General features: G+C 38.5%; 1 protein-coding gene and 1 long non-coding RNA gene across 2 annotated transcripts; both read left to right on the top strand.

Annotated features, from left to right (window-relative positions):
* Window positions 1-11,349: 11,349 nt before the first annotated feature.
* LOC133822894 (nodulin-related protein 2) lies at window positions 11,350-12,112 on the top strand. Its single transcript, XM_062255354.1, has one exon. It carries the CDS (start codon window positions 11,497-11,499, stop codon window positions 11,935-11,937), a length of 441 nt encoding a protein of 146 aa, XP_062111338.1. The 5' UTR covers window positions 11,350-11,496; the 3' UTR covers window positions 11,938-12,112.
* A 2,138-nt stretch (window positions 12,113-14,250) lies between these two features.
* Window positions 14,251-18,325, top strand: LOC133821222 (uncharacterized). Its single transcript, XR_009887387.1, has 2 exons — window positions 14,251-15,674; window positions 17,636-18,325. It is a non-coding gene; the product is annotated as an uncharacterized LOC133821222 (long non-coding RNA).
* Window positions 18,326-22,053: the final 3,728 nt, after the last annotated feature.

Here is a 22,053-nt window from a genome sequence, read left to right as displayed (position 1 = left end):
GCCTAGACATTCTATCCTCGAATATATCTCCAAATATTTATTTTCATGTCCCGATAATCCCATAACACCTAGTACCCAAATTACCCCTCGACTCACCCCGAGTCCGAATCTCAACCCCGTTGTGACTCTCTAGCTACGCGCTCCCCAGGACTGTCTCGGATCGTGCTGCACAGACATATCACATATATATAACATTTATCACATTTATACCCCTAATATCCAGATGGGGTCCACATGTGTATTTAACTTAGCTAAACATGCATCACAATCATATATACACATAACTCCACATATAAGCATATTAAATCACTTATTGCCCTCCGGGCACACTAATCAGGGCCCTAAGCCCGATTAGCAAATTCGGGTCGTTACAACTATCCCCTCCTTACAGAAATTTCATCCTCGAAATTACCTGAACAACTCGGGGTACCACTCCCTCATCTCTGACTCAAGTTCCCACGTCGCCTCCTCAACCTTGATGTTTCTCCACAACACTTTCACCAAGGCGATGGTCTTGTTCCTCAAGACCTTAACTTTTCGGTCAAGAATTTGAACCGGTTTCTCCTCATAAGATAAATCCTGATCAAGCTCCAGATTCTCAAAACTTAAGACATGCGTTGAATCTGACATATACTTCCGGAGCATGGATACATGGAATACATCATGAACCCCTGATAAAGTTGGAGGCATAGCTAATCTGTATGCTACCTCTCCAACCCGTTCCAGAATCTCGAAGGGGCCAACATACCTGGGGCTCAACTTACCTCGAACACCAAACCGTTTCACACCCCTCATGGGTGAAACCCTAAGGAACACATGATCACCAACCTGAAACTCCACGCTCCTGCGTCTCAGGTCTGAATAACTTTTCTGTCGACTCTGGGAGGCGAGCATACGCGTTCTAATCTTCTCAACTGCCTCATTGGTCCTCTGAACCATCACTGGACCCAAATACCTCCTCTCACATGTCTCATCCCAATGAATAGGTGATCTACACTTCCTTCCATAAAGCATCTCGTACGGAGCCACACCAATGGTCGCCTGATAACTGTTGTTGTACGAGAACTCGATCAAAGGAAGGTACTTACTCCACGATCCCCCAAAATCAAGCACACAGGCTCGCAGCAGATCCTCTAATATCTGAATCGTCCTCTCAGACTGCCCATCTGTCTGAGGATGATAAGCGGTACTAAACCGTAACTGCGTGCCCATAGCCTTCTGCAGACTCTCCCAAAACTTGGAGGTGAAGGTGGGGTCTCTGTCCGACACTATCGACCTCGGAGCCCCATGAATTCGAACAATCTCCTTCACATTCAAATCAGCGTACTGCTCCACAGTAAAAGTTGTCCTAACAGGCAAAAAGTGGGCGGACTTGGTATACCTATCCACAATCACCCACACTAAGTCATGCTGTCCCACCATTCTCGATAAACCAACTACAAAATCCATAGTAATATCTTCCCACTTCCACTCTGGAATCCCCAAAGGCTGCAACAACCCCGCTGGCCTCTGGTGCTCAGCCTTAACCTGCTGACAAGTTAAGCACTTAGCCACATAATCCACCACATCCCTCTTCATGCCCGACCACCAATACAGAGCTCTCAAGTCCTGGTACATCTTCGTCGAACCCGGGTGCAAAGAATAGAGAGTGGTATGTGATTCATCCAAGATCTTTCGTTGGATACTAGAATCCATTGAAACACAGATCCGACCCTTATACTTTAGTAATCCCGTCTCGGAAATGGAAAAGTCCTTTGTCGCTCCGACTAAGGCACTCTCCCTATGACCTCGCAACTGAGAATCCTTCCCCTGTGCTTCCTTGTTTCTCTCAAGGAGTGTAGACTGAAGAGTGATGTTGGCCAACTGACCAACCACCAACTCTATACCTGGTCTGGTCATCTCCTCAGCTAACTTATCAGATATCTGCCTCGAGCTAAACAACTTCCCTGGGCCCTTTCGACTCAATGCATCAGCCACTACATTAGCCTTCCCAGGATGGTAAAGGATATCACAATCATAATCCTTAACCAACTCCAGCCACCGCCTCTGGCGCATATTCAAGTCCTTCTGAGTAAAGAAATACTTTAGGCCCTTATGGTCGGTGTATATCTCGCACTTCTCACCATAAAGATAATGCCTCCAGATCTTAAGTGCAAACACCACCGCTGCCAACTCCAGGTCATGCGTAGGATATCTCTGCTCATATTCCTTCAACTGTCTCGATGCATAGGCTATCACCTTACCAGTTTGCATCAACACGTACCCCAAACCCTGCCTGGATGCATCACAGTAGACCACAAACTTTTCATTCTCCGTCGGCAAGCTTAACACTGGCGCAGTAATCAGTCGCCGCTTCAATTCCTTAAAATTATTCTCACACCTGTCCGTCCAGACATACCTTGTCTTCTTCTTTGTCAGTTCTGTCAATGGCATGGCTATTTTGGAGAACCCCTCAACAAACCGCCGATAATATCCCTGCTAGACCCAAGAAGCTTCTCACTTCAGGAACATTGCTCGGTCTAGGCCAATCTCTGACCGCCTCGATCTTACTTGGGTCAACCAGAATCCCCTCCTTATTGACGATATGGCCCAAAAATGTAACTTGTGGCAACCAGAACTCACACTTACTGAACTTAGCATATAACTTATGTTCCCTCAACCGCTGTAGTACCAACCGTAGATGCTGCTCGTGCTCCATCTCTGACTGAGAGTACACTAAGATGTCGTCGATGAATATTATCACAAACTTGTCCAGATAATCCTTGAAAACCATATTCATCATGTCCATGAAAGTTTCTGGGGCATTGGTTAATCCAAAGGACATAACCAGGAATTCATAATGTCCATACCTCGTTCGAAAAGCGGTCTTTGGTATGTCCTCCTCTTTAATCCTTAGTTGATGGTAACTTGATCGGAGATCTATCTTGGAAAACACTGTTCTTCCCTGTAGCTGATCAAACAAATCATCGATCCTAGGCAGCGAATACTTGTTCTTAATGGTTAACTTGTTCAGCTCTTTGTAATCAATACACATCCTAAGGGACCCATCCTTCTTCTTAACGAACAACACTGGTGCACCCCATGGCGAGAAACTCGGTCTGATGAACCCCAAATCAAGTAACTCCTGCAACTGAATCTTCAACTCCTTTAATTCCGCTGGAGCCATTCTATAAGGTGTCCTAGATACTGGCTCCGCTCTTGGTACCAACTCTATAACAAAGTCAATCTCCCTCTGAGGCGGCAACCCTGGCAAATCCGCAGGAAACAAATCCGGAAACTCACACACCACCCTTGTCTCACCCGGTCCAACCGACACCACCCTTGAAGTATCCACAACGCTTGCCAGGAATCCTATGCAACCTTCCTGCATCAGGTCCCTAGCCCTTAAGGCTAAAATCATTGGTACACGTGGTCCATTAACTGACCCCACAAACACAAAGGGTACCTCCCCTTCTGGTTCAAAAGTCACCATTCTGCGCCTGCAATCAATCGTTGCCCCATACTTGGATAACCAATCCATTCCCAAAATCATATCAAAATCATCCATCTCTAGCTTAATCAAATCCACAGACAATTCCCTACCATCTACCTCTACTGGCAATGCCCTAATCCACTTCCTAGAGACCACCAATTCTCCTGTTGGCAACAAAGTCTGGAATCCCCTAGCATACACACCACTAGGTCTACAAAGCTGATCTATCACTCTAGCAGATACAAATGAATGGGTAGCCCCTGAGTCAAAAAATGCAGTATACAAAGAACCAGCACTAGAGATCTGACCTGTCACAACTGAGGGGCTAGCCTCTGCCTCAGTCTGTGTCAAAGTGAATACCCTAGCAGGAGCAAGACTGTCACTCTGCTTCTACTCCTCCTTCTTAACTTGAGGGCAATCCCTCTTCAGATGACTGGCAATCCCACAAACAAAGCAGGCCCTAATCCTGCATTCACCTTGGTGTCGACGCCTGCACCGTGGACACATAGGAAAACTCCTCCAACTATCACCGCCACCTTGACGACCAGTAGAAGCACCCCGTGCCCTCCTATCTGAGCTGGGAGGAGCGAAGGAATCTGGGGCCTTCCTTTTCTGCTCACTGGGGCCACTGCCCCGACTAGACCCAACAAAAGGAGGCACCGTCCTCCTGGCATCGTGCCTTACAGCGCTATCCTTCCATATCTGATCCTCAGCCCTCTCTGCAGTAAGGGCCTTATCCACCGCTTGGGCATAAGTGGTAGTCTCTGGAATCAACGTAATATTCACATCATGGGCGATCATCACATTCAACCCTCGTATAAATCTATCTCTCCTGGCCGCATCCGTCGGCACTAAGTCTGGCGCAAACTTCGCCAGTCTGTCAAATCTCAAGGCGTACTCAGTAACTGATAATCTGTTATGAGTCAGGTTGATAAACTCATCAACCTTCACAACTCGAACTGCTATGCTGAAGTACTTCTCATTAAAGATACCCTTAAATTCCTCCCATGTCATGACTGCCACATTCCTCCGCTGACTCACCACATCCCACCAGATGCGGGCATCCTCCCTAAGCATATAGCTCACATAAGCAACCCTTTCACTTCCTTCGACCCTCATAAAGTCTAAGATCAAGGAAATCATGTTCATCCACTGCTCTGCCCGCAGTGGGTCCGATCCACCCTCAAAGGTAGGAGGTTGTTGCTTCCTGAATCTTTCGTACAAGGGTTCCCACCTGTTCTCAGTCACAGGCTGAACCGACACTGACGCCACATTCTGCTGTATTGGCAACCCTGTAACCTGTGGAGGGGCCTGTTGCCTCATCTAACGGAGTTCTTCCTCTGTTCTCTGCAGTCTAGCCTCCATTTCGGCTAATATCTGTTGCCAGTTCTGTGGGGCAGGTGGAGGGTCCTGACCCTGATTGTCATCCTTGGCCCTACTGCCGCGGAGTCTAGCTGATTGTCGAGGCATCTCAACAACTATGCCTGCAACCAACGACGCCACTCATCAGGCATGATAACAACATCCAAAACCACCTCCCAAACACATCAGTCATCCACAATAATATCTCATATAACATATAACACACAACAGGCCATGCCCTAGCATTATGCATATGTTAACTCATTCATCATGCTCTATATAAAATAATCAGGCATACACGGCATTCAAACACATATTCAGACATATCAGCCAATCTTACCAACCAACCCTGAGTTAAGCCTATCACTGACTGCGTGTGTACATGTTCAGTCAATCTCCAGAACCAATAACCTTGGCTTGCTCTAATACCAAGTTATAACGCTCTACTTCCTTAGAGCCATTACTAAGTGAGTTTAAAAACGTGCTTTCAGCTCGCTAATCGAGGGTTTTAAGTTAAACGGTGTAATTAAGCCATAAACAGAGGAAAATGTAGAAGTAACTCCATATCATTGAAGATTATAAAAGTTTGACACCTGGGATCCCAAAATACAGTTTAGAAATATTTACAACATAAAACTGTACAAAGTCAGCTAAACGACAAATTCTAAATTCATTTACAAGCATCTCCCAAAATCCTCTAGCTGTGGCAGCCAAGCTGGCCAAACATGTACATGCCGCCTCATGCCTGCTGTACTCATGGTTGGTTGATCTTCTCTTTACCCTTACCTGCACCACAGAGCATCTGTGAGCCGAAGCCCAACAAGAAAACCCACAAACAAATAACATATGCAACACATATTTCAAGCATATAAACAGGCCACCAATGGCTAAACACATACGGCCTAGCCGTCCCAGGCGTTTACCAAGCCCTGGGTTCGCGGACCCTGCCGTGAGGATATCCCAGGTATCCTTCTAGGGACTCGCCCTGGCAACTCGCACTCCACGTGCTCAACGATTCTCCCGGCCCCTTGCCGTTCTCGGTCTTGCACTCAACGTGCCCAATGTCGTTCCCGGCCCTTCGCCATTCTCGGTCTACACTGTTCCCGGCTCAAGCCAACCATTCACATCATAATATACATAGCATAACAAGCAAGTATAAAATTCTAGCATATTTAGTTAAAGGGCTATGCCCAGCAGTTCTACCATATTGGGCTTAGCCCTGCATATCAAGCTCTATGGGAACAAGGGTTTTCTTACCTGAGTTCCGAGCTTTCTGAGCACCGATGCCCCGAGCACAGTCCTCTAACATGAGTCTCGCCAAAACCCTAGTCACAACACATTAACAATGTCCATCCATCAAATTCTAATCCAATAAATAACTTCGAGCCAAAAACCTAACCTCCGGGACCTTGAATTCTATCAATCCGGGTGATAAAATCCATCCCGAGCCTTACCCATTAAGTTCCCAAGCCTAAATACCCTTAAAAGCTCAGATTGGTACTAAGGGCCGCGTCCCCACCCACAAGAGTCGCGGCTAGCCTCGAAACAAAGGCTAGCACCACACTGACCCCCACACGCCCCGCGGCGCGCCCACCAAGCGCTGCGGCGTGCATGAACCTCTCGGCCTCCCATGGCTGCACGCGTACACGGGCCGCGGCGCACCCCTCCTAGGGCCGCGGCGCACCCCTCCTAGGGCCGCGGCGCTCCCCACCGAACCCAGATTTTCACACCATTTCCTAAACCTCTCCTCAAGCCAATTCATCCTAAAACTTGACTAACATTCCTAGATATCCAACACAGTTATTCCAGCTCAAAAACAACATCAAGACCCCATTAAAATATGCTCCAAAACTCAGCTAGAACACCCAAAGATAAATCAAGCTTAGCCAACATGCAATCCCCCATAACCAACATAAATTTAAGACTAAACCTTAGTAATTAGAGCTTACCTTGTAGAACTTAGTCCCTGGGTTGATCCTCAAGCCTTAAGCTTCAAGCTCCTATAATATCACAGCTGAATTCCCCTAGACCTTCAAGTTGATTCCCTTAGTTTTCCTTGTGTTTATCTTAGAGAGTGAATGAGGAAGGAAGAGATAAAACTATCCTTAGCTGAAAGAAAAGAGAGTAGGTCGGTTTCTAAAGCTTCTAAATAATTCCCCTTTTTGTTTTATTTGACTTAACTCTAAAGGGTTACCTCAAGGCTCGGGGTACCAAAACGTTCCCGAGGGCAAAATGGTAAATTTTCCAAATATTCCTGCCTAGACATTCTATCCTCGAATATATCTCCAAATATTTATTTTCATGTCCCGATAATCCCATAACACCTAGTACCCAAATTACCCCTCGACTCACCCCGAGTCCGAATCTCAACCCCGTTGTGACTCTCTAGCTACGCGCTCCCCAGGACTGTCTCGGATCGTGCTGCACAGATATATCACATATATATAACATTTATCACATTTATACCCCTAATATCCAGATGGGGTCCACATGCGTATTTAACTTAGCTAAACATGCATCACAATCATATATACACATAACTCCACATATAAGCATATTAAATCACTTATTTCCCTCCGGGCACACTAATCAGGGCCCTAAGCCCGATTAGCAAATTCAGGTCGTTACACCGAGGCAGTTAACATTAAGGAAGCGCTGAGCTGGATCAAAGATCGATAGTGCAACAAGTGGTGGTGGAATCTTATTGTCTTGTTGTTGTATAGGCTATTAGGAGTTCTATGGAGATGGTCTCATCGTTTGGGTTGCTAATAATTGATTCTAAGCAATTGGTTTTTAGTTTAAGAGGTGTTCCTTTGTTTTTTATCAAGCGATCTGCTAATCACCCATCTCATTTCTTGGTGTTGACGCGATTTTTCGCCAATTTGTGTATTAAGAAATAAAAAGGTAGATTAGTGCTTAGTAATAAACCGTAATGAAAAATGAAATGAATTCACAAGAACACAAATCTTTTACGTAGTTTAGTGGTTAAAATCCACCTAGTCCACGAGTCTATATTATTGTTGTTTTCTCTCTATTTTGGCAGAGTTTCAGTATTACAGAATAATCGTCCCCTTCCCTGTCCAACATTCCTAGTATTTATAAGGGAATTCCATAGACAGGTTTGGGTAACTGCGTGAGTCAATCACGCATATACATATTTATTACATTTAATACATATATTTTCTATTTATAATGGGATATGATTTGATCATATAGTAAATGTTCTTCTAATATCTGAGACATTAAATATGACAGCCTGGTCATAAATAAACGTTTAAGAGGACCCCGAGTCTCTAGGGATCCGCGGATATGCAATATATTTGAATTACCACGAGCTGAATATCTCCTCCAAGTTCGTACTTCGATTGTCGTTTGAATATTATGAGCTCGCACTTCACACCCTTCGTGTCTGTAGCTTGGGTTAAACCCAGGACGCCTAATACCACACGTGTCCACATGAAACTAGAGTTGTCTACGTGGATAAAGCAAATTTCATTCCTTTGGTTATTTCTCTGTATATTTATTTGCCACTTGTAACCAAGCTGAGTGAATGAACTCGGGCTAAAATTAGGGTACAACACTTGGCAAGGGTCTCTTGTTTTCAATCTGATTGTAGTTATAGTGAGAGGATGCCCCTTTTGAATTGTTGGGCATTTTGTTGTTGGATCGTTCTAATTAATGAAGCCCTCTTTTTATTCAAAAAAAGTTTAATTTGGTATTAAAAATATAAAGATATCCAAAATAGTATGATCCCTTATTTTTAATAATATTAGAGGTAAGGCAAAAATTACACTCAAATCTCTATTATTATTTTGCAACAAAAATTTCTAATATTAATATTTATTTACATTTGTTAAATCCTGCCGATTAAATGCCACCTAAGATCAATGGGTCAACATGTGATTTGACCAAATCTTATCAAATTAATTCATTATTTTAAATTATGTTTTTAACATAATTTTAATTACATTTTCTCCAAAGATAAAAATATACACATAAATATATATATATGATTATGTTTTTATTAAATATATATTAATAAAATCAAATTTTAAAACAATATAAAATCAAATATTACTAAAAATAACATCAAACTCATAAATAAAAAGAACAAATCACCCAAATGAATTCCCAAAATCTAAACTTAAAATCAAACTTATAGAATATATATGTATATTCAAATCTTTTATCAAACCCAAAAAAACTAGTTTTAGTTATAAAATATTAATAAAACGTTTTAGTTTATAAAACATAACAATTAAAAGAAATCAATAATAAATAAATATTAAAATAAAACAGATTTAAAAATAAATTAAAAAAAACTATGGCCCAATAAAAAATTTATTTAGCCATCAATGTGCAAAAATATGTGAGTTAAACTTTTCTTAATTTGTATGAGAAAATATAATTAACAAAAACTTAGTTTATGGGAAAACTAATCCCATATTGGAAATCAAAATTAAACAAAAAAAACAAAAATCACCAAAAGGATACTATGGTAATTAACATAGTCAAAACTCCTTCAGCCAAGCCACATCTTCTCTTTCATTTTGCCCGAGTCGCCACCTCCCTGTCCTCCACTCGCCTGCCTCACCATCTCCACCATCATCTCCGGCCACCCACCCTCACCACCTGCCAAGAACACCCTAGTCGCACCTCTGTGAAAGCCAGCCACCCTCACCACCGTAGGCGCGCACCTCCGTGAAACCCAGCCAAGAACACCTCAGCCGCACCATCGACGAACACAACCTCAATTCGTGCATCTCTGTGCGATTCCATTTGCGAGCCCCTAAATCCAAAACAACGGGGATAGGCTGAGGTGAGGGATGTGCTGGTGGTGGTCGGAGGCAAGGAAGAAGGGTGGCGACTAGGCTAAGTGCGATTCGTGGTGGTCGGAGCTGCACAAAACGACGGGGATGGCTGGGTTTGCGACGAGGTTTTGTGCGCAGAGGATGGGGGTTTCTAGTGGTGGTCGGAGGCGAGGGAGAAGGTTGGTTCGTGGTCAGATCTGTTTTTTTTTTTTCTATCTTCAAATCTGTGGTAACTGGTTACCTTCACATTCTTTGTGTGTATATTTCAGGATGTAACTGATTACCTTCACATTCTGATGTGTGTGTATATTTGTAGGTTCTTTGTGGTAACTAGTTACCTAGGTTACTAAATCATACCTAATCTTCCTTTTTTTTCCTTTAAATGTGATGTTTCTTTTCATTTCTAATATGAGTGACTCGTCACCCCTCTTATAGTAACTGTTTATCCCTCTTATGGCAGTAAGTTACTAATCTCACTGTAACTGGTTACCCCTCCAAATACATGTTATTTAACCTCTAAGACGATTTTTTACATAACTGTGAAAAATCAAACAAGTAACTGGTTAGCCCTCTCGATAAATGTTATTTAACCTAGCTATAGGATTTTTTTACATAACTTTGAAAAATCAATTAAGTAACTGGTTACCTTACCTAGGTTTTGAAAAAAAAAATAGTTATAATAAATAAAAAAAATAATAAACACAATTCATATTACAAAAAAAAAATTAATAAAAAATTTGCAAAACAACCATGTAAAAATTTAATATAAAAAAATCAAATAAGCTAAAAAAGTAATCAAATTACAAACATACCCCTCCTAATTAATAAAACTTGATTAAAAGTAAAACTATGGCATAATCAAATTTTTATACAAAAATATGGGAAACTAAACTCATAAAAGTGAAATTTAAAAAAAAAACCATAGATTAACTTTTCTTAAAAAAAAAATCATATTTTTGCACAATCTATTAAAAAACACATATAACATGTAATTTTCACTTATACAAAAAAAATTATGGCAAAAATTGCCATAAAAATAAGATTTCAGCTATAAAAGGCACATAATAAGAATTTTAAAACTCCCATAAAAGTGCAAAGAAATAAAAGATGCCATAAATTACATAATTTCTACCAGGAGTACATTTGATTAAGAATTTTTAGATATGAGAAATGATTTAAACCACACATGCAAAACGCAACGCAGTTCATAAAAATACTCCAAATCATATCGCAGAAAACAAACAATAGACACACAAAGACAACAAATTTTTTACCACAAAAAAAAAAAAAACTTCCTTTAAAAAAAATGACAATAAGAATAAAGTAATAATAATAACAAAATCAAATATATATATATATATATATATAAAAATCTAACATCTGTCGGCAGCCATTGAGCCACAAGATAAGTAGCGGTTCAGGTTGTGCCCCGTTTCTCCTTTGCTAATTAATTAGTATCACACACAATAAATACTAAGAAATTAACACGTGAGCATTAAAACACTGAAAGTGATACTCCATATCTTATGTAATATTGCTACGTGGTGAATTGTCACCAGAAATTGCTACTCTGCTGCAATAACTCAACCCAATCCAAATCCAAATCCAATCCAAAGTAGGATTAAATAATATTATCATGTACTATTTTCTATTTCCTTTTACAAAAACATGGTCACACACACATATTTTAATTAATATCTGTCACTACTGGATAGGCTAGTGATACATATATATCTCTATAAATATCATCAAACCGACGAGGCAGATTAGCTATCCACAGTCTCATTCATTATCCTCACTTTAGTTTCTTAACTGTCACAACACTACGCGCGCACTCTCTCCTCTTATTCCATGGACCACCTACTCTCCAGTATGAACAAACCATCCGGTGGCCCCGGCAAGGATCACTCCGGTGATCACCACCAGAAGCAACATCCTTCTTCGAATGAGCTTTTCTCAAGCGCCAAGCAGGTGGGGGAGGCGGCTCATACCGCCGCAAGCCAGGGGTTCGACAGGGTCGACAAGGGCAAGACGGCGGGCGCTGCAGCAGACCTTCTAGATGCCGGGTCTAAGTACGGAAAAGTGGAGGAGAAGAGCTTCGGAAAGCACTTGGAGAAGGCAGAGGACCATCTCCGCCAGTACGAGGCCAAGAATAGCCCTGGCCATGGCCACGCGCCGTCCTCTGATGATCATCACCAAGCGGGCCATGGCGATGGTGGTCATGAGAAGAAGCACTCAGAAGAAGGTGGAGTTGGGGGTTACATGAAGATGGCCCAGGGTTTCATGAAATAATGTAATATATATATATGTATATTTTAGTTTCTGTTTAAGCTTTAAGGTATGGTTTAGGTTTATCATGCCATGGTCATGGGTCTCTCTATCTATTTATATATATATATATATATGTATGTATATGTCGTGTTTTTCGTTTCTTCTACTAAGTGAGCAGGACTCTCTTAAATATTTATTTTGGAGGCTGTTCTAATTTTAAAAATTAGGTCCCTAATAAAAAAATAAAAAAATTGTAATTTATAAATAAAATTTTTAACACTAAAAGAGAAAAAAACTAAAAAATCACTAAAGAAGAGAAAAAAAAAATTCAAATTAGGCCTATATTTTGATTTGTTTAACTAGGTTTATTAAAAAAAAAATCTGAAAAATATTAAAAATAATATTGGATTATTTCTTTTTTGGGGCTTTGTGCAGTAACCAAGCTTGCACACCTTTAGAGCCGGACTTGCTAAGAGATAAGAGTTTTTTTTTTTTAAATTTAGATATAGAATCTGAGTGCTGCTATTTTACACTTTAGTATATAGTGTTGGACATATCTCGTACCCTTAGCAATTCTCATTGAACCCTCCCCTCCCCCCCCCCCCCCGACACACATGCTTACAACTACGAATCAAGATCTTCGATCAAATTATGGTCCCGTACCAAACCAATTAAATTTTTACACCTCATTTAATAATTTATTTATAATAAAAATATTAACACAGTACCGTTAGTTTTAAAATCTCCGTTAGTTTTCATTAGTCAAATACTATCTTTAAACATTAATTTAATAGATTGTAGGGTCTCATAGGTCTGACTCTTCAAATATTCATTTTTTTTAATATTCATATATTTTAATACAGGAATACTATATTTTTGTGCTTCCACACACAAAATTATATCAACGACAGTAAATTTTTTAATGATAAAAATGAAATAAAAATTATTTAAACAAAATTCAAAACATAATCAGACAGTGAAATTCCTTAAAAAACAAGTGAATCGTTTTCCTATTATTATTATTTTTTTATATAAAAATTGATATATATTAATACAATATACTGTTTTTTTTTTTTTGCCTCACAAAAATATGCAACAATAATTATTCTTATAATTAAAATCAAATGAAAATTATTTGAACAAAATTCAAAACATAATCAGTATTCTAATTAACAAACATATCAATAAATTAATAAAAAATATATACGCATCAATCATTTTAATTCATTTAGTTTAAGAATATATATTATCCCACAGAGGTTCTACTACGATACTCTAAAAACAATTAATATAATTAGAAAATTATAATATTAAGTAATAAATTAAAAAAAAAAATGAAGGAAAGGAATTCCCCAAAGCTTAATAATCAATCATCATTATTTTTCTTACTTTATTTTGTTTTATTTCGATGGAAGAAAACTGCTATTTATCCTTTATATTATTATTGTAACAGAGTACTAATCAAAAATCTTAAAGCCTTGAATGAAATCTAGAAAATAAACATAATGTTATATTCTAGAATATAATCATTCTAAAATAAATATTAAAATAATATAATTATATAAGAATTAGAAACTATTATTAAAATTTGGTAAGATATTTGTCTTGATAAAAAAAACACATTACTTCAATGTTTTGTCACTTTTAGCTGTAACGAGTTAAAAATAATAATATAATAAAAAAACTATTAATGCAAACTAACGGAAATTTTGAAACTAAAACTATCGTGTTAACCGTTTTATTATAAAAAATTATTAAACGAGGTATCAAAATTATATTGATTTGACATTTAACGGACACACTTATTTAATGGGGATCCAATGAAAATATTTTAATATTTTATGTAATATGTAATTAAAAGTGAAATTTGAGTTCTTTGCACTATACTTATCCTAATCGAAATATATATATATACCAAATGTCCAAAATTGCAAAAGTATGCCTAAAAATCAATTTCAGATTTAAATTCCCTCTCATTTTTCCATCCACTCTTTCTTCTCTTCCTCAAATTCCATAGAACCCTATTTTTCACAATCTTCTCATCAACTTTTTTTACATTTCATTTCTAAAACAGCACCAAAAATCTAGTTGTCCACCCAAAAATTCAAAGTTCAGCCCATTAAACCTACAAAAGTGTCATCTTTACCGATCTTAGAATAGGAAAAATCATGAGTAAGTATATTGTGACCCTATATATAGTGATTAGTATAAGTTTAAAGCATAAATAGATTTATTTTGAACTGTTCTATTCAATTCATAGTTTTGTAGTTATTTTGGCATTTGTTTTTTCAGGTTTGGAAATGGTTTCGTTATTTTTTTTTTCCAATTTTTTTTTATGGAATTCAATGAATATCCATGCATTTTTTTTTAGGAAATTTATCAAAAATGACTTAAAAATATAAACTATATGTTGATAGGTTTTTTAGCCAACTGACGCGGAGTCAAAATAATTAATTCGAGAGTTTTCACTAGACCAGTCAATGAACATTAAATGAGCCAAGAACCTAGTAATGATGAACAATAAATAATAAAGAATACCGAGATTTATAGAGGTTCGACCCCAAGGATTGGTAATGACCTACTTTCTCTTGGATTTGTATTAATCTTGAAGGTTTACACAAGATCACAATGGATTACAAGTGGATTTCTATGTGTAAAAGACAATACAATAAGGTAGAATCGCTAGTAGGTATGAAAATAAAGCTGCCCGGAATGTATCTAAATACTAGCCGGTAGACGAGTTTATGAACCCTCTCCACTGTAGTGGAGGGCTTGTATTTGTAATGCTCTGTTGGCCTAGGGGCTGCACACGACGTAACTGATGGTGGAAATATCTCATTCTTCTCGCAGGTAGTTACATTTCTATTTGTTAGGAAGCTTGACCAGGTTTTCAGGGCTGTTAGGCTTCCTCTGTGGGTGGTTAGGAGATTCTTGTGGACTTCTAACGGAGAGTGTAACTTCTTTTCGGCGACCAGGTTTGGCTGTCCATCATACCGAGCAACTGAGCCTTTGGTGATAGTATGTCGAGCAATAACTTGACGTATACCCCGCAGGTATACATCGATCAGGCTGTCGGGGGGGTCTACCCAGTCTGCTCCACGTGTCCAAGCTTAGTGCCACATCAGATATGTCAATTTTTTGGATAACACTTGCCCCCCAAGTTTGCAATGGTGCTAAGCAGCATGTAAACTTTTTTCTGGGGACCACCACGTCCAGCCTGGTTAGGGGTATATGCTCCTTGCTACGTGGCATAGCGTCTGATACAATTAATAGCCTTAGTATTTCTTTAAGTTTCCAATAAATGACTTTTCACTCTTTCCTGCCTATTTTTGGAGCCATAAAGCATCATGATGACCTCTCTTAAAAATTGTACCGACAGTTGTGCAATTACCAAAGAGTGGGCGTGTGTGTGGAGACGTGCCTGCAGCGGTTTAGGAGACGTGAGTGGAGGGACGTGTGTGTGGGCGTGCTGACGTGTCTTGAGAGATGTGCCTGCAGCGATTGAGGGGACTACTGAGTGGGAAGATTCATTAAATTTCTGTAGGGCGAAGCTCACTTCTTTTTGCCTATAACTAGGGGTGCCCAACCCTTTCTTCTATTTTCACCTTCTTCTTTACATCACACAAACCAGAGCCAACCTAAGAAACCCTAAATCTCCTCCTCCCAATTTTTCTGAAAGAGCTAGTCCATGCTTCGACTTCTATGTCACACCACCCTCACACTACGAATACGCTTCTGGCGCCATACTCCTGCAGCAAGTAAGTTTCCCAAACTTCTCTACTTAACTTGACATTGTGCGTGAGAATTTTTTTCCTTTTTCTCTATCTGCGTTCTTTACTGTAGACGTGGGTGGTGATAACTTCATTTTAGGGTCATTTTAGAAAGTGTTTTTGTGGTGATCTTGAGTGTTTATGTGTGATAATTCTACAAAATAGAGTTATTTTACCACTTTTTATGTGCTAATTGTTGCTTAATCCTTGAGTTTTTAATTAACTTATTAAGTTTTTAAGTAATTTTGAATTTATTAGGTTTATTTTGATTTTATATATTTTTGTGTGTTTTTATAGTTATTTTGTTGTAAAATGTTGTAGTTAATTATTTGAATTATTGTTGTTTAATTTTAGGTAAAAATGTGTTGTATTATTGAAATTAAATGTTAAATATAAATTAAGTTATAATTAATATTTTCAAAGAATTAAATTGATTTATTTTATAGTTGAAAATATTTTATTATGATTTATTTTATATTTATTTTGTAGGGAAATTTATGACACTTTTTCTCTTGAAAAGAAAGAAAAATAAAGAAATTGTGGTATTTTTAAGGAAAGAAAGGAAGAAAAGAATAACATTTTTGAGATTGGAAAGAAGCCAACAACCCCTCACCAGCCCAAGCCCAAATGCTTATTTCCTTCTTCTCCTCCCTCCACGTGCCTCCCACGCCCAGCCTGACCCAGCCACCAAAATGGCTGCCATTTCCCCATTTTAAGCCCAACAATGTACCATTGTCCATTTGTCTCAAAATACCACTTTTTACCCCACTTTCTACACATTTTACCCCAAAACATCATTATTACACCCTATAATTTACCCCTATTTACCATATTATAATTAATTTAATTAATTTAAATTGATTATTTTAATACCTCATTTTGGCTATAAATATGGAGTTTTGAAGACCATTTAGGGGGTCCAAGAGGGGAGGTTACCATACCAAAAATTCTACACATTTCAAAACCTCTCTATTCTCTTCATCTTCTTCTTCTTTTTGGTTATTTTCTATGTATTTTTAGAGGAAAATTTTGGGGGTTCATCCTCCAAATTTTCCTATTTATGTTTGTAATTTTTAATTTGTATTTGCTATTCTAGTTATGTGTTTCTAATCTTTTTAAGATTATTAAGGTGATGATGAAACAATATGTAACAAGATAGTATTTATTTTGTATGTTGATTTCCCATTTTGTGCAACAAAGTTTATGGAATTTTCTTCTTCAAATATCATCTTTCATCTTAAATATCATGTATTTTGGATTGTTAGCACATATTTAAACTTTGTTCTTCATTAGTGCAAATACATAATATTCTTTGTGTAAGATGTGTCATTAAATTGTACACATCCATGCTTAGAACAAAAATATTATGTTTTGCCTTATAAATAATGTTAATTGATTTATTTGTTATTTCATTAGATTGATTTACACTAAATACTTTGAAATTATAACTTTTTAAAAAAGTGAAGAAAAATCTTATCTTTTTAGTAGTAATTTGTGCTTAAAATTATAAATCTATTTGAAAAATGATAGTTTGATTTATTTTAACTATCACTAAAACTTGGGAATCAATGTACTTATAAATATTATTGAACTTATATTTTGTGGATTCTATTATCTTAATAATTTTTATTTTACTATCTTGATTTACAATTATTAATTTATGTTTATATATTGTCTTTAATTTCTTTATTATTATCTTTTATTTTATTTTTATTGTTACAAATTCTCATCAATCTTTGGAACTAGGTTAGAATTTATTAATTTTGGTTTAAAATAGTTTTCTTTTTTATTTTAGACAACTCTTTTGGGTTTGACCTCGTGCTTACACGAACATTATTCTATAAATACGATTCGTGCGCTTGCGAGTATAAATATTTAAAACATACCCGTTTTGGGTCCATCAATGTGTGTTTTGTACAAGATTACACTTTTGTTTGTCTTTGTTGTAGGTTGGTGTGATGAATCATGAGAAAAAAAATACAAAAAGAAGCTAAATGGTGGGAAAACGAGGCTTTTGGCGGTTATTGGACTAAAAATGATATCAAGGATGCTTCAAGGACAGGTTTTGATGAAGAGATGAGCTTAAGGATCAAATCTGAGAAAAATTTAATTAAAGTCGCGACTTGAGGGGAAGTCAACGACGTATATGTTTCTGGAAAGATTTAGTGTCGCGACTTGGGCATACAAGTCGCGACTCAAGAGGAAACAGAGGCTAAGCTCAGGAGTAAAAGTAGACACGGGCCGCGACTTGCCTAAGCTGAGTCGTGGCGCCTGAAGCCAATATACGAGAAGAAAAGGGCTAGAAATAGACATGGGCCGCGACCCAGAAAATGCCAATTCGCGGCCGCACAAGGAAAAATTCAGAAACTTGTATTGTTTTTTACTATAAATTCGTGTTTAAGGTTTAATTAAGTCATTAGGTCAGTTTTTAATTACGTTTTTTAGAGACTAATAGTAGATTTTAGGTTAAATATTCTGCAGTTTCATATTTTTATTTCTTTTTCAACTTTATGAATTTTATGTTTATGAATAATTATTTGGTTTATTTAGTCATGTCTGATAAGAACTAAACAATTTTTACCTAAGGTTTAATGTAGTCACTTGGATTTCTATTTAATTGAATTATGATATTCTTTTGATTTTTCTTCTCTATTCTAATCTATATAATGTGTGTTTAATGCTAGTAAATACTTGATCACTATATGCTTGATTTAATGATTTTGATTCAAAATTCGAAAGATGAGAATTGAATATGCCATCATTATATAGATATAGGTTGCATATTGGATGAAAGTACCTGTATGACTTGTGTAGTAATTAGGTTTCCATGCTTAATGTCTTCTATATTTTTAAGTTTTGTCACAGAGATGTAGAAAACTTGCATATAGGCTGAGATCTTAAATCTTGAAAAATAATAGGAATCAATTTATGTTAACCTGCTATTAGAATAGAAATAAAGAAATCTAGAATTGATTAATACAATTAGCAGAATGAAAAGTTGATGAAATTAACACCCTAGGTTTTTTTCATAGTGATTTAAATCTTTTATTTAATTATTTTCTTCTTTAAAGTATTTTCATATTTAAAATTAAATTTAAAAGTCAAATTCTTAGTTGCCAAATAGAAATTTAAAGAACAATTAGTGGTACTTGGAAGACAATTTTTGAGGGAACGATACTTTACTTATCATATATTACTTGAATCGATTTCCTGCACTTGCGTATATATATTTTCACGATCAGGTGGAATTTTCATGTTGCATGAATCTAGGGTTGAGTGAATGTTTTGGGTAGTTCTAGGAATGGGCCGCTCGTATTTGCCTTTGATTTCATGAAAATATAGCCCCAGGTGTCTTTTTCTGGCTGATTTGTGTTTGGTGTTCTTAAAGAACACGAGGAACAGTTCTTGAAAATTTTATGAATTTTTTTTTGTGTCCTTGGCACTTCTTGTTCTTTGATCTGTTTTATTTGTTGGTTGGTGCTTCTCACTGTTCGTCATTTTATATTGGTCGGTATAATACAAAATGTATACACCGACCAGTGTTGTTCAGTGCTCTCACCTCTTCCTTTCCCTTTTTTATTGTACGTGCAGATCACCGGCCTAACATTGACTCGTTGCAGCACTCACCATGTAGAGGTACCGTCCAGCCTGAAAAGGCCCTCTTCCAGTTGCTGATTATGGCCTACACAAAGAATACGACTTGTGTCGACGATGCACAAAACTCCCATGTGGCCCGCTGTGCAACTGGAAATCAAGAAGCACTGCCCACCGACGAAGGGCTGATCGACATTGGCCAAGAGGAAGACTTCCAGCTAGACTATGCCACAGAGATTTATATTGAGGCTATTATAAACCTGTCTCAGGAGACAGAAGAGCCCCCCTTATACTCAGCTCCTGCAAGTACCATCTCCAACAAGCAACTAAAGAGCATCAAGGAACATTTCAAACTTGGGAGTGCCACTATTCTCAAACCCACCGCAGAGCAGAGGGCAGAGTATCCTAGATTCGGGTTCTGCGCCTGAAGCAAGTACCATATTACTGCTGGTGCCACCCTGCCCTTACTACCATACTTTCAGAGTGTGGCAGATTATTTTGGGATTTGCCCCACCCAAATTAGTCCTAAAGGTAATAGGTTTCTGTTTGCCTTGTATGTCTTATATAAATTTGAGGGTTGGTCGGTGCCCTTAACGCATGAAGTAAACTATGTGTTCGACCTCAAGTTCAGCACTCGCCAGGGCCACTTGGGGTATTTCTATTTTATCCATAGGGACTCAGACGTTTATCTGGCCAACACTGAAGTTATTTCTAAGGTTGGGGAGTATTCTAGCCAGTACTTTATCACTAAAGACATTGCTACCAACCACCTTTCTGTTTAGCGCAACGGTCCTTTCAGTTGTCCGGCGCCAACTAGAGAAATGGAGAAGCGAGCTCAGAAGCTGTCTGCTATGGAACCAAGCCGCAAAGACCTGGTCACCATGACCACTGAAGAGAGGCTCGTTGGTGTTGGGCTCTATCCTAACTCGAAGGCAAAGGGTAAGGGCAACACACCCAACAAACAGTCGCCTACAAATTTCCACCCAGAAAGAAACCGCCAAGTATACAACAACCCAGCCAAGTGTCGCCCAGCCAGAAATAGAAAAACACCGTTGTACCTCCTGCTAGACCCAGCGTTGCACACTGCACCTGGACTTCGACTGGTATTTCTATCAGAGAGACCACCAAGCAGAGAATCCCCAAGTTGATACTTCCCCCCAACATGGAAAGGGGAAAGAGATCCTGGTTGAGCGTATGAATTTTGACTTGTTAGACAATGATGAGGATACTCCACTTTGGGCTACCAGCTGCTCGGAGGGAGCGGAAGAGGGAGATCTAACACCGCCTATTTTCACTTATTTATAGTTTGCTTGTTTATTTCTGCATATTTTGACCCTGCTTGTTCTACTTTCTAACCTCTTGTTTTTGTTTTGCAGATATGTCATCCTCTTTCTTTAAGAAGTTTGCTCAGAAAAAAGGTCGGCGGTCCCAGTAGTGAGATTCCTTCGGCCAAGCGCCAAAAAATTGTCCTTCCTACTAAGGCTACTAAGCATGTTGAAAAGAATCTTGAGAAGAATCCTTCGCGCAAATTCGGCTGGAGCAAGCTAACCCCTGTTGAGGGAAGTGTCCCCTCCGCACCTGTAAGAAAGTCCCATGTCCCGAGCAGAGTTTAGGAATGTGTTGTTGAGGACCCTGCTGAAGAGGTGAACAATCCTTTGAAAAAGGCCTTGGTAATTCACCAGAGGCATGTAAATGTTGGGAATAGTGCCTGTAAAGCAATTGTAGTTGAAAAATGTTTTAAATGAAATAAATGATTGAATTGAATTATTATATATATACATAATATGTCCGATATTATATGATAATATTAAGTGAATATCATAAAATTCCAAAGTTTATCTATGTGGTCTTAATCTCATATTGGTATGGGAGGATCGAGATTAAGATAATAAACTTTGTTATCCCCGTTTTTCCCCCGGATGCGTGGCATACCATAATGGGTTCGTGGGCTTTCTCGAAGAGATTAAAGGTCCAGCTTAAGCCCAATGGATAGGGAAGAAGAAAGTCTTAGTGGTCCAATCGTCAGTAAGCCCAACATTGTACGATGGGCGCCACCATAACGAGGAAATCAAGACCAAGATGTGAACCCAACTCAGCTTTCCGGTTCCAACCTAATGGCATCATCTAGGATGCGAGTAAGGGTGGCAGGCTCAACAGTCTAAGAATGGACTGGGATGTTAGTAAATAAACCCAAGCTCTGGTAAACGAACCAGGGTCCTGGTAAACGGGTCAAGACCTTAGTAAATGAACCCAGACCTGGCATCTGGGTGGGCATGATTGAACTTACCTGACACTGACACATTCCTGAGAAACATGGAGTTCGGTCTTCTCAACTAACCTACAGAAGAGGTTACATACGGAATGTACACCGTTATTGGGGAACAGTACTGCCACTACTCTGGCGAATCTTGTCCCCAGGATCTCCTTACAAGCCCACGCGGACCAGTTTGAGGCTACATACCACTGTCAGTTGTAAAGCTTGGTTATGTCCAAGCTGGCCCAATGGGCCCTGATTAATGTGTATTATTTAGCAAAGTCCTTTGTATTAAGCCTTCATTAGTGAGCAAACCATGATTATATCCCTATTGGGCCCGGATTAGTCTGGCTCAAGCCCATTGCATCCAACTGCCTATAAATAGGACCAGTTGTGCATTGTAGAAAGGATCCCCGAATTTTCTCTTGTAAGCAATTACTATGCTCAAACTTGAAAAAAAACTCCATTATAAAAGCTTTCTAAGCTCTAATACAATAGACCCGTGGACTAAGGCTTATT

This window comes from Humulus lupulus, chromosome 3 (genome assembly GCF_963169125.1).
Source record: "Humulus lupulus chromosome 3, drHumLupu1.1, whole genome shotgun sequence".
In the NCBI taxonomy this organism is placed as follows: domain Eukaryota; kingdom Viridiplantae; phylum Streptophyta; class Magnoliopsida; order Rosales; family Cannabaceae; genus Humulus; species Humulus lupulus.
The sequence above is the reverse complement of the archived record's forward strand: the minus strand, read 5'-3'. Positions and strand labels throughout refer to the sequence as shown.